General features: G+C 35.1%; 1 protein-coding gene across 1 annotated transcript in view; it reads left to right on the plus strand.

Annotated features, from left to right (window-relative positions):
* Nucleotides 1-12,082, plus strand: part of LOC309415249 (zinc finger RNA-binding protein-like) — a gene marked incomplete at both ends in the record, with an annotated part of 49,787 nt that extends 37,705 nt beyond the window's left edge. The window contains 6 exons of the mRNA XM_082012715.1: nucleotides 1,543-1,684; nucleotides 6,790-6,887; nucleotides 7,712-7,807; nucleotides 10,840-10,951; nucleotides 11,058-11,155; nucleotides 11,903-12,082. Coding sequence (XP_081868841.1) covers nucleotides 1,543-1,684; nucleotides 6,790-6,887; nucleotides 7,712-7,807; nucleotides 10,840-10,951; nucleotides 11,058-11,155; nucleotides 11,903-12,082 — 726 coding nt within the window. The remainder of the gene's footprint in view (nucleotides 1-1,542; nucleotides 1,685-6,789; nucleotides 6,888-7,711; nucleotides 7,808-10,839; nucleotides 10,952-11,057; nucleotides 11,156-11,902) is intronic.
* Between the last annotated feature and the right edge of the window lie 1,015 nt (nucleotides 12,083-13,097).

A 13,097-nucleotide genomic window follows, 5' to 3' on the forward strand; every position in this document is an offset into this window, starting at 1 on the left:
TACCTGAAGGGTGGCTGCCAGGAGGCTGGAGCCAGTCTCTTTTCAGAAGCGCCCAGTGATAGGACGAGGGGCAGTGGGCATAAACTGCAGCAGAGGAAGTTCCACCTCAACATGAGGAAAAACTTCTTTACTGTGAGGGTGACGGAGCGCTGGAACAGGCTGCCCAGAGAGGTTGTGGAGTCTTCTTCTCTGGAGACCTTCAAAACCCAACTGGACGCGTTCCTGTGCAACCTGCCCTTGGTGATCCTGCCTTGGCAGGGGGGTTGGACCAGATGATCTTCAGAGGTCCCTTCCAACCCCTACCATTCTGTGATTCTGTGATAAGAAAGACTATTATCCAGTTACCAGCAGCAGTAGAGGTAATTTGTGCAGTGTTACAGGAAGCTTGCGCTGCCTGAAGGTCTAAGTTCTCCATTAATGCCAGTCTCTTTGTACTTATGTCTTGTTTCCAATTTGTATGTGTCAGTGCTTTGTAGTCCCACAATTAGTTAACTAAGTCTTGTGTGTGTGTTTTTGGGTTGGGGTTTTTTTTTTTTGGTCACTTTAAAAAACAAACAAAAACCCAAAAGTACATGCAGTCTTAGACCACTCAGCAGAATTCATATAAACCATTTGCTGTATTTCTACAAGAAATTAAAGTACAGAATAAAGTCTTTAGCTCCAGTGCTCTCTACTGAACAAAACCTGTCCACCATCATTATAGAATGCTTGTCACTGCATTAGTATTTCAGTGTAGTCTGGTAAAATGCTCGGCAGAATCAGTGGCACTGTAGAAACATTAGCAGGATCAGATTAATTAGAAAATAATTTTGGGTTTGCTCTTGCTTGAAATAACAGAACAGAAAATTTTAAAAACTGTACATTTTGGTCTGGCTTTGTGGAGACGTCACTTGTCTCTCTAGTTTGTGGAAGAAGGTGATAGAGGTGCCTACAGCTTCCTTTTGGGGGTATTTAGAATTATTAAATCTAGTTGCAAGAAGCAATTCTGAATAACCACCTTGTTACACTTACTCCTCCTCTTCCCCCCCCCATGTTTATCTTGCCCTTTGCTATCATCAGAGGATGTTGTGACAGTCAAGTATAGAATGTGCCTAGCAGTACTCATCCTGTAACTATGAGCTCGAAGAAGCATCACTGCATCTCTGAGCTTTTTAAAGGCTCCTATGTTCCGATGAGAAACATATCTAACTGGCATTTTAAGTAGCACTGAGGCTTTTCTTTATCTCAAACACTGTCAAAAGAATCTTGTTATGTAATTTACTTAGTATATGAATTTCCTTTATGGGTAGTTTTTTTTCTTTTGCATGCTTGGTGACTGCTGTGTATTTTCATTAATGATTTGGAAACAGTATGCAAGTGATATGCATATATATATATATATGATCTTAATTGTGTATACTGTTGCTTCTTTGAATACAGAGGTATCTGCTTCATATAATTGCATTTCTGTCTTTCTATCAAAAAGACTATGTTGAAATCATTTTCTTCCCCATACTTTTCTTGGCCACATGCTAATAGAAATTTCTGTTTCTTGGTACTTAGGTAATAAGTCCTGAGAAATACGATATCAAGTGTGCAGTCCCAGAAGCAGCAATAATCTTAAATTCATGTGTGGAACCCAAAATGCAAGTTACTATCACACTGACATCTCCAGTCATTCGGGAGGAGAACATGAGGGATGGAGGTTGGGAAGTTGTTAAAGATGTTACTTCTTTCTCACCTGTTTTTATCTGTTATTTATCTATTCTACTTAAGATGGCATTAAGGTCCTAGAAGGCAACATGCTGGCACAACTAATGTATTTGATTGAAACCTTGTTTTTCAACAACTAGTCTCAGTAGAGAACAGCTGGTTAAAATAAATGCTTATATGATGCATTTGTTTAATTTTTAAAAATTCTAACTTTATGTCCAACCTCAGCTTTCTGGAAAAGGTACAAACTTGACTCTTTCTCTTTTCTTTTTTTTTCTTTTTCTTCCCCTCCTTCTTATAAAATTATGTGGAAAACTAAGTATTTTACAGCAAGTGGTTATAAACTGGCTTTCTAAAGCAGACTTGCCCTAAGAGAAATATTGTATGGTTTTAGAAAAATAACAGATTTTTGGATTTAAACTGGATCAGTATTACCATCACTTACACATTCCAAATAGCAATGCCACTTACAATGCACTTTTATAATACTTTTGATGGTAACAGTGCTTCTAACTTTAAAAGACAATGTGTTTTATTTTTATTTCTTATTCCCTTCTTCCCCCCCCCCCCCCCCCCCATCTCTCTGAGGTTGCTTTTTGGTCTGGATTGCTTTTTGAGTATATTTAGGCTCCTGATATTACAGTCAGTCTTCTATCCAACTGGCAAACCCAGATTATTACAATAATAAATGGCTTTGTTGTTGAGCTGAAGCAGAAGGTGGAGCTTGTGAACTTCAGAAACGTAATTCGATTTACATTTTCTCTGGTGCCAGCAGTGTTGCTTTAGGGTCTCTTCTGTAACACTTTCAAAGCTCCAAAAGCTTTTAAGCCAACAAGCATGATTACTGTCTGCAGTACATTGGTTCTTTTTTGTTTACGGGTCAGATAAAATTAACTTTTGTTTCCTTTTAATCCCGTATTTTCATAGTTGAACAAGATCATGGCAAACAGGGTTCTGGTGTTTGACAGTGAACCTACAGATAGGAAATCTGAGGCTATCTTAACACTTCTCACATGCAGGTTGAAAAAATTGTATGTGTGTATGTATACATGTGCCAGCGTATATACATATTTATATAAGCCACAGAGGCTTTTTTATTTCATCTCATCATTACATGTCCTCTAAAATACTTGAGGTTTTTATATTGCATTAGTAAATGTTCTGTAGCTATGACTAGTGCATTTTAAGCAAGCTGTGTTAACAAAGTCATCCTACATAATCAGAAAAATTTCAAGATACATTCTCTAGTTTGGATGACTTCTGAAGAGTCTTTAAGAGTGCTTCGTACATGATTTTTAAGCTGTGCCTATTATTCCTAGCTATAAAGGCTTTGTATATGTACTGTCACACCCAACCAATTCTACTTGTTTTTTGACAATCTAAGTGTAACATGACTCTTGTTTTGTCTGTACTGAATCAGACTTCACATATTAAGTTCATAAAGAATACTTTAACTTAAAAGATATGATTATTAAATTACATTAACCATTAAATGAAATTAACCTTAAACACCATGTTTATTTCTTTATGTACTGTGCAAAAGTGCAATATTGATTCCTACCACAATACTCAATTTCAATTTTCTGGCCTAAAATCCTATGATGTAGACTAAAAAGAAAATAAATTTCAAATTGCTACGATCGATTCCTTAATTTATGCCACCTAAAGGAAACAAATCTATATTTTTGTCTGACCCACACTTAAGTTAAAATGATCATTGTGAGTTTATTCACTGCCGAATGCAGTGTTGCTTCCAAGAAAGCAAAATCAAGTTAGATTTCTCTTCAAGACACTGAGCAGGTTCAAAATGGATGTGCAGAAAAGTTCATTTTTGAAGCTAGAGCAAATAGAAGAGTGAATTGCAAATTATTGCAGCAAAGAAGGCCTTATTATGAAGACTGCTACTTATTTGCTGCAGAGTAATAGTATGTGTTTGTGGGGGTTTTTTTTTCTTACTGCAGCTTCTCATGCTCTGTATCTTACAATGGTTTAAAGTTTTTGGGGTTTTTTTGTGGTTTTGGGGTGGTTTTTTTTGTTTTTTTAACCTGCTTGGGGAGCTAGTTCAGGTGATAAGGAAGGCTTTACCGGAAGAACCAGTTTGAGTAAAGATGAGACTGAGACTTACATGTGGACCAGAATCATGTTTGATTTGTAATAATCCCGTTACGTGATAAAAGGCTAAAAAAAATAACAGTGTGAAATAAAATTGTTAGCCGCATAGCTACTGTTCCTTACAGTATCGTGCGTTTGACAGTTTACCGAATCTGATATATTCAAAGTGCTCTAACCCCTGCTGTGGAATCTTTCCTTCAGCAAAGTGTACATACTTATGAACGCGTATATGTGTGTGCATGTCTCTTTTTTTTATCCTTAGCTAACAGCCCCGGTCCAAAGCCTTCTAGCAGAGGGACTTGATTCCTGTCAGGGGTTGCTGCCAAGACATCGGAAGGATTTTTGACCAAGGTTTTCTAAAGCTCAGTGTCACACCTGCCATGCCTTACAAAGGAGGGGTTTGGATGCATAGTCCTAGCATCTACTGTTACTTTGTGTGGTTCTTTTTGTCTTTGTCTCTCTCCTAGAATTAAGCAGTGTTCACACTAGTCTTGAAATAGTTGACTGGGTAAAATGTATTTCACATAATAAAACTTACCAAAATTGATATACCTGTTAACTTTTAATGAAGAGGTAGTGTGGACACAGCATGTCTAATTGAAGATTAACCCCTTATATTTAGGCTAGTAATAAATTAAGTTATATAGGGTAAGAATTCACGCTTGAGTTTTGTAAATTAATTCAGTTTTTTTGTCTTAGCTTAACAGGGTGGGAGGTTAGGCATCTGAATTTAGTTAAATAGTCTTTAAGGGGTTAATCCTGAAATGTGGAACAGATGCAAAAATCCACAGATTAAGTATTACAAGAGTTTCCTTGATACATTTTTTCAGTCAATGTATTCTCAGTGCAGTAGGTGCCTTGCAACGTCTGACTTAGAGTCTTTTAAGTTTCAAGGGCAATCATATGAAATCTATTAGTAGCACATTTTAGATTGACATTTCCAGCACTAAGATTCTCTTCTGTGCACTTAAACTGTAATTCTTTTTAAGTAAAAGTATTTTCCAAATTGAAAATTTTCAGAGCTAGAATTGGAGTTTCAAATTATGTGGTGAATTATTGTGATAAAAGTTTGCACAGCGTCACCTATTTGCATATTAGTTTTAGAAGAATGTGAAAAATTAACTGATTAGGGTACTAGACCCAACAGACCCATATTTTTATTTTTAATTTCTCAACTTTACTTTGCCTCTTTTTTCCTGCTGGTGGCTTTCTCTAAATGTACTACTTGTTGTTTATATCCAAGTTGTGCTTGTTTCATCAGTTATCTTACCTGGCACCTCTCTTGTATAGGTTTGGGGGGGAGGTGTGTTTGTTTTGTTTTGTTTTAAATGAAATACCGCTTTAAATGTCTTCATTTACTCTGTAAATGCCTTGTTAGTGCAGTTTTTCTTCTTTCCACTTTAACATATAGACCATATGTTTGAATATCTGTGTGAGAAGATACCTATGTTCTTCTCAGCTTTGTTCTTATTTTGAAATCCTTTTAGCCCTGTGCAGAGCAATGGGACTATCCTATTTAAAAAAAAAAAAAAACCAAAAAAGCATGCCCAAATATGAATGTAGTACTTCAGATTAAATTTAATGATTATATTGCAAAGTTGTAGCACCATGTTCATTCATGGCTTTTTAGTTCTCTGTAAAGTATCCTACTATTTATTTTACATTTGTGTATAAATAGGTGGCTTCAGAGCTGTCTCTCTGCAGCATCCCTAGAAGCTTCTCCTTGCTGGCATGTTTCATGAGACCCAAAATATATATTAAAATGTATTTATATATACACACATTATATTCTCAGACTTACCTAAATTTATATCTTGCTGGAGTAAACTATATCGTTCCATACAGCCAACTCCTGTGAAATGAGTGCCATTGAGCGAGGGCTGTTTTCTTTCGTCTTACCTGGTGTATCGTCAGCTATGCTACTGACTACTTTGTCACTAGTCACAATAGCCATTTTCATAATTAGTAAAACAGAGAACTTGTAAAGATTATTATTGCATTATATCCCTACAATTTTTAAGTAACCCAAAGATAACATTTTATATTATTCAGTGGTTCCAGTTTCATTGATTAAACCACTTCCAAAAGGGCTTTGTGGTCTTTTCCTTTTTGGTAACAACACAATCAGCTTGGTAATTTAATGAACCCTTTTCTGAACATTTAAATATACAAAATCTACTATATTTTCTTTCTTTCAGACATTCTGCTTTGTTTTTTAAACTATTCCTTGCTTTTCTTTTTCCTGCTGAATCTTGAGTAAAGCAGTTCCTTTGCATCCTTCCTTGCATCCTAAATGATATTGGAGCATCTATATCATGGGCTGAGGAATTTATTTATATGAGAAATATTTTATAAGAGAGAGGGTACTAGACAGTAATGGAACTCTAATACTGAAGAGCATTTCACATTCCTTTAGTCAGATTTTTTTAAAGCAAAATAAATTCCATCTTAAGGTATGATAACATAGTTACTAAACATCTAGTGCTTTTAAGTTTGTTTGGTTTGGTTTTTTTATATACTTAGTTTTTCTTTCAAAGAGTAGGTCCCAAATAACACGTGACCATTACAATTTACAAGAAACTAAGTTTCAATGTTTCTACTTGGTTAAAGTGGATTTTTGTGTTCCTTCTGTCTTGTGTTCTCTGTGCTGGTGCAGTGTGTCCAACCATCCTTCCTTCAGTATTTAATTTTAGGGGATATGTGTTTTTCCAGTGTTAGCTTAAATAAAGAAGTACTATGCGTTGCATAATCTGCAATGCATTTGAAAATAACGTGAGAGCTAAAGTATAGTATGCTCTTGATCTTCATACTGGGTTGATGCCCTAATCCTAATTGAATGGCTTTTATTGAACATTAACATTTTGTTGTTCAAGTGTTTAAACTTTAAATGGCATGTGTGACATTGAAGCCACTTTAAGGAAGTGTCTTGCTCACTTGGTCAAACACCCATTCCTCACTGCATTTTGCCAATTCAATCCATTTTAGATGTAACCTCGGGTATGGTGAAAGACCCACCGGACGTCTTGGACAGGCAAAAATGCCTTGACGCTCTGGCTGCTCTACGCCACGCTAAGTGGTTCCAGGTTTGGAACATCATTTTACTTTCTTCTTGTAGCCTTATGAGAGATTAGTTCAGTTGCAATATAAATGTTTAACTGTGTGAAAACACTCAGCGTTGTTCATGTTAATAATACTTAATATTTTTCTGGTCCCTAAATTTAAATGTAGAAAGTTGAGTATGAATGAACTGCTTTATGCAGTTATTGCTCATTTGACATGATTTTTTTTTTTCTGGTCATTGAGAAGGCAATGTTGAAAGCTTGACTCACTTGGGGTGATCATATGTTGTATATTTGTTATATATTCCATAAGGCTGCAGAGTAACTTTGCTTTAAGTAATGGAATATGTGTTTAAAGCTTTGTGTTTAGATTTAAGACTTTTTTTTCCTATTTCTTTAAGTGCATTAAGTGTGGGGAATGAAAGGCGAGAAGCAACTGTTTGGTTTAGTGACTTTGTATTCTGGCAAAGGCACAATAAAGAAACCAAACAGATTCCCTTGACCTTTCAGTCTCTATACCTATTTCTTAGACCTTTACTTTATTCTTTTCATTTCTAATATAGAAAGATACTGTATTTATTGTTACAAGTGAACATGGGTCAAAGTGTACAGGAGATCAAGAAATATTATTCTTGTATAACCTGTGCACTTTGACTTCTATCACCTTGAATTACTAACCCTGTATAAAATACTGCTGTAAATGGCGGCTCATGGAATAAAGTTGTAGAATGATTTGTTTCAATCTTGTATCTGAGCTTCCATTTGAACAGTGGTGTTTTAGTCTTTCAACACGTCCTATTTGCTGTAGGTGCTGGGATTAATTAATTTGATTTTGTATTGCTCTTAAGGCTAGAGCTAATGGTCTGCAGTCCTGTGTGGTTATCATACGTATTCTTCGTGACCTCTGTCAACGTGTTCCAACTTGGTCTGATTTTCCAAGCTGGGTGAGTAATGCTCTTTTGAATGAGTCTTTTTAATGCATATAGTACTGCAAGTAAAGCATAGGAAAGCATTGCTACAGTTTTAAAATGTAGACTTTTTCAAGGAGTAATGTAGGGATTTGTTTGGGTTTTTCTGGTTTTTGTATCAGTGTTGTGTGTGTGTGTGTGTGTCCCCAATGATCCAGACTCCTTCTAAAAATTTAATTTTCTGAGGTTTTGTCATTTGGAGCTAGAATTTTTTTCAGAAGGAATTCTCTTGTTCTTTTGAATTCTTTGTGGGTAGCATTCATATCCTAGATTTTGGCATTTTTTACTTTACTCTGTATAAAAGAATCTATTTTTTTAAACCACCTACTCTGAATTGCTTGGACTTTACTGAAACTGATTGAAAATAATATCAGCTGTGCCCAGATAGCTCTGTGATAACAGAAAGGGTACTTGAAAGAATAAATCACAGTAATTCCTGCAATCATTAATATATCCTTTCTGCAAGATGAAATACCACAGTACTAGTCTGTAGATGTGTCACCGTTAGCATTTTAATCAGTGTCACTTAGATCTCTAGGTTGTACCCGGTTACCTCTCAATTCTTGCAGCCGAGTGTTCTTGGAGCATTCCTTTTACACTGACTATCTTAAATGATGCTCTTCAGGAGTGCAACTTGTGCTCCAAATACTAACAGATGTTCAGTCTGTGGACTGGACAAAATTAGTCTGAAACAAAATCTCTGAAAGTATATATGTGGAGGTAAACTCAGCTTTGACTGTTTTATTTCATAAACAATTTGTTTCCTGTTGCACTGTGCTGCTTCCTAATGTAGACTTTTCAGTTTTGGCAGGAAGAGCGTTAACATTGTCAAGACAGTTACAGTAGTTGGCATTATTTCAATGATAAATTTTTTACAACTGTACTAAGCTTGCAGACAATTTTATTAAATTACTTCTGATAATATTTATTGCTTCCGGAAAAAATGTGGAGCAGTTATTTCTGGTTTTTAAATATTTAAAGTAAAAAAACCCCAAAAGTTCCATTTTCCATGCTACACTTCATGAAAGATACACTGTACAACTATAGCTTAAAAGAAGCTAGGAAGTATGTAAGTGCCCTCAATATCACTATGATACTGAGTTGCCAAAGAATAAACCCTGGCATACTTTGAGAAGCATCCTTAGAACTACTGCAACACACAGCAGGCACATAGATGAAGAACAAGAAGAGCGGTATGAAGCAGTGTGTCAAGCCTAGCTGTCTCTCCAAAAGTGCTTCCTGGCTTGCTCCTGATACCTGATGCATTGCCAGTGACATGAATCAATATTGAAGTCTGTGTAGTCAGTTGTTCTTTTCACCCGTTGCAAAGTCTTACTGACAAAAACAATGACAGAACAAAAATGGTGATTTTAAATATGTGTAATTTCTGACAGTCACAGATTAAATTTTGTAGGTCAAAGAAATATATTTTTCTAGATACAAAACTTCTCCTGACCTGTATGCTAGAAGCCTGTTACAAGCCAAAGAGATGCCAGAGCTTTTCAAAAAGAGCCTAAGTAGTTGTAATAATAGAAAATAATAGGAAATCTAAACATGGACATTAGTATCAGCCTCTTTATATACCTAAAAAAATTAAATTAGAAGATTTTTGTCAAGTTCCTACAAGTTAGAAGGAACTCATATTCAAGGTTGATATTTTTTTTTTAATTATTTTTTTTTTTAAACTTGAAATCCAGCCTTTCATGCACATAAACACCAGGGCATCATAATTCACATTTTCCTAGGACTAAGTTGTGGGCTTTAGTGTATTGTATGAGGATCCAAAAGAACTAGACCTGAATAAATGCAATAACATGATCTGCTTTTTTTCTTTCCTGCTGTATTTTGCTTCATACTTGAAAACAACTAAATTACTTTTGCTAAAACTCAAAAGCCTTGTTCCTGAGTGATACAGTGGGAGTATGGAAATACCATGCTCAAGAATTTAAATTTGTCAATTAAATTGAGCTAATATAGAAAGGAATGGGTACCCTTAGTGAAGGATTGTAATCAACGCTGCCTATAGTTACTTGCATGCATTAGAATAGGCATTTACTCTTGGAAAATAAAAATAAAAGGCAACATTTGAACAACTGTGAACTCGAGAGAGGAACCAAAAAGAACTCCCAAAAAGCCCCACCAAAAACCAAGAGAGACACATTGTTTGAAAATGAAACTTGCCAAAGAGGTGGTATTGAAACATCCATTTAATGCTGAAAAAGCTAAGGAAAGCTATTCTTTGCTTTTGCAAATATCTTTTATAGGTGTTTCTGGAAAAAATAGAGTCTAATAAAAGTAAACAATGGAAATATTCACAGAAAAAAAACCCCAATATTTAAAATACAGCTAAGAATTTAAACCATTTTAACTAATATAAAATAATGTGTAAATTTTAGAAAACCTGTTTATCATCAAGGTTTTTTCTACACTTATTTAACATCTAAGTTAGTGTTAGCCTATATCCAGGAAAAAACTTGCTGTGAACTTCAGTTTTGCTAAACTGAAGAACTAGTAACCACTTAAATGTTAATAGGTCATTAAATTTTTCATGCTTTAAGTTTCTGTATTCTTGTAGAAAAAATAATTTCTCTGTAGCAGCCTGTTAATTTCGCTAGATGAATCAAATTAACCATTTCGTACTGTGTGCTGTTTATTCATGTGGCTGACAGATTCTGGTGACCCATCATGTTTCATGCTCTCTCAAAAAATGGCTGGTCAAGTTGTCTACCTGCATATACAGCCTACATAAATTTCTACAAAACATTTGGACAACTTGTGATTAGAAGCAGCATATCAGTATCAGTACTCAACGTTAATCTTGCAGCAGCTTTCTTTTTATTCATCATTATAGAATATCTGATTTTTTCCATTTTAACTGAAAGCGTTCTGTGATGTGTAATGTTCTTCAAAATTCCAGTATCAAAGGTTCTGTATTGAACAACAGTAGTAGCTTTTTTTTGGTTTAATCAGTCTTCTAAATTGGCTGGATTTTCTTATTGTTGGTCTAGGCTATGGAGTTGCTTGTGGAAAAAGCAATTAGCAGCGCTGCTGGACCACAGAGTCCTGGGGATGCACTGAGAAGAGTTTTTGAGTGTATATCTTCAGGAATCATCCTTAAAGGCAAGTTGCATTTGACCAGTGTCTGTATACTTATGCTTATCTAATGTAAAATCTGTAATCTCGGTTGAAATAAGGGATGTGCTACTAACTAGCCTAACTGTTGTAGGTGGTCCTGGCCTTCTGGACCCTTGTGAGAAAGATCCTTTTGATACACTTGCCGTAATGACAGATCAGCAACGAGAGGATATTACTTCAAGTGCGCAGGTAAGGAAAAATATGTGTGAAGTAACTAAATTTGATGGCTGGTTTTTTTGGTGGGGGTGTTTTTTGGGGGATTTTGTTTTTTTTAAATGGAGCTATATGGTGGACATGAATTTTCCTTTCTTAGAATATAGTCTGGTCTTTCAGATGATCAGTCTTAAGCTAGGCAATGAAAATGTCACAACAGAGGATGTATAATAGTGTTCTTTTTTACACTAAAATTAATGTATATCCCTGAAAAGTTTGAAGCACTCCCATCTATATATATTCGTAAAGATGCTCACTCTACAGCAGTATGTTTAGATTTAAAATTACATTGGCATTTAATATTTTATAAATAAGTTTGTGTAAGTTTAATTTTTAATATTTATTGTATCCGCTTACAGTATTGACCATTCACGCTTGCAGCTTAACAAGTTACTGCCCCTACCTCTTCATTTGATCCTTTCGCTAAAGATTAATAATGCATAATGGGACACGTGACAAGCCTTGGCTGCTTCAGTGCAAGTCCAGCACCTAAATCACATGTATATTATTTTTAAGCTAAGATGATGTACTTTGTACAGAAGCAGCAAATGTGATATACACATTTTATTGTGTTGACTTTGGAGGAAGGAAGAGAAGATAATAAGAGCTAAGGATAATATCATACACCATACCATAATGTTCTTCATTAATTGTTTGACAAAGTACTAGAAATTGACTTTTTTTTTTTCTAACAGAAATATCTTCTTTCTACTCTTTTTCTAGTTTGCACTGAGACTCCTTGCATTCCGTCAAATACACAAAGTTTTAGGAATGGATCCGTTACCACAGATGAATCAACGCTTCAACATCCATAATAATCGTAAAAGGAGAAGGGACAGTGATGGGGTTGATGGATTTGAAGCAGAGGGAAAAAAAGACAAAAAAGATTATGATAACTTTTAAAAATGTTTGTCATCAGTGCTAAGGTCGAAGGTGATAAAAAGTCCATTTGTTGCCTTGCTTTTAAATGGACATAATAATGTCCATTTAAAACATCCAAAACCAACTCTGTAATTAGATTTGGAAGAGAACAACAACCTAGCTCTTCTGTGAGATTCTGAATATTTTAATGGATGTACTGTTTCAGACAAATTATGGATGGGAAGACTGCAAATGGAAACTGTTGTCATTGGAAAAAATAGTTTGAGGTTTTTTCCTCATTGCATTTTCTTTAAATGTGTTGCTAACTTTAGTAACTTTTCTTTTTTTGTCGTCTTTTTATTAGCAAGTGCATTGTCTTCTTGACTGTATTTAATGCAGCATTTGTGCTTCTGTTGCTATGTGTATTTTGACTTTTTATTTAGAAGGTGTTTTGTTTGCCTTTGTCACACTAGTTGTATAAGTTACTTTGTGTTAGTATAAACTGTTCCCCTCCCAATTAATATTTTGCAGAACTTTATTTTGTAAAGTGAGACTGCAGGATTGAGGGGGATGGGGGGTGTCCTAAATGTGAAGGGGTCACAACACATAATTATCCTGACATTTGAGTGCACAGAATTAAATGTTTTTGCCAATCTTGTGGCATTTGTCTCCTTAGTGTGATATAACTGTGTAATTAAGACAAATTTGTGTTAATCTAATCGAGTTTGCTGTTAGTTGTGCATTAGCAGTATAAAAGCTAATATATGCAGTATGGTTGTGCAACAGTTTTAAAACAGCTGCATAATTGATCAAAGTTTTGCATGATGTTTTTGTTTTTAATAGAAGGGCTTTTAAAACTATCACTTTAGGTTAAATGCATAGGTCTTTGTATGATTGACTTTGACGTAGCAAGGCCGAAAAATAACTTTCTGAATTTCTTTTCTCAACATACAAGCAGAAGCAGGCATTTCCAATTTAGACAAAGTTAGTCATTCTTTTCAGTCAACTTTGTCAATATGATATTAATGCCTTTCAGCCCTTAAAATAAATGTTTGTC

The sequence above is a fragment of the Phaethon aethereus genome, assembly GCF_964289735.1.
Source record: "Phaethon aethereus genome assembly, chromosome: W".
In the NCBI taxonomy this organism is placed as follows: domain Eukaryota; kingdom Metazoa; phylum Chordata; class Aves; order Phaethontiformes; family Phaethontidae; genus Phaethon; species Phaethon aethereus.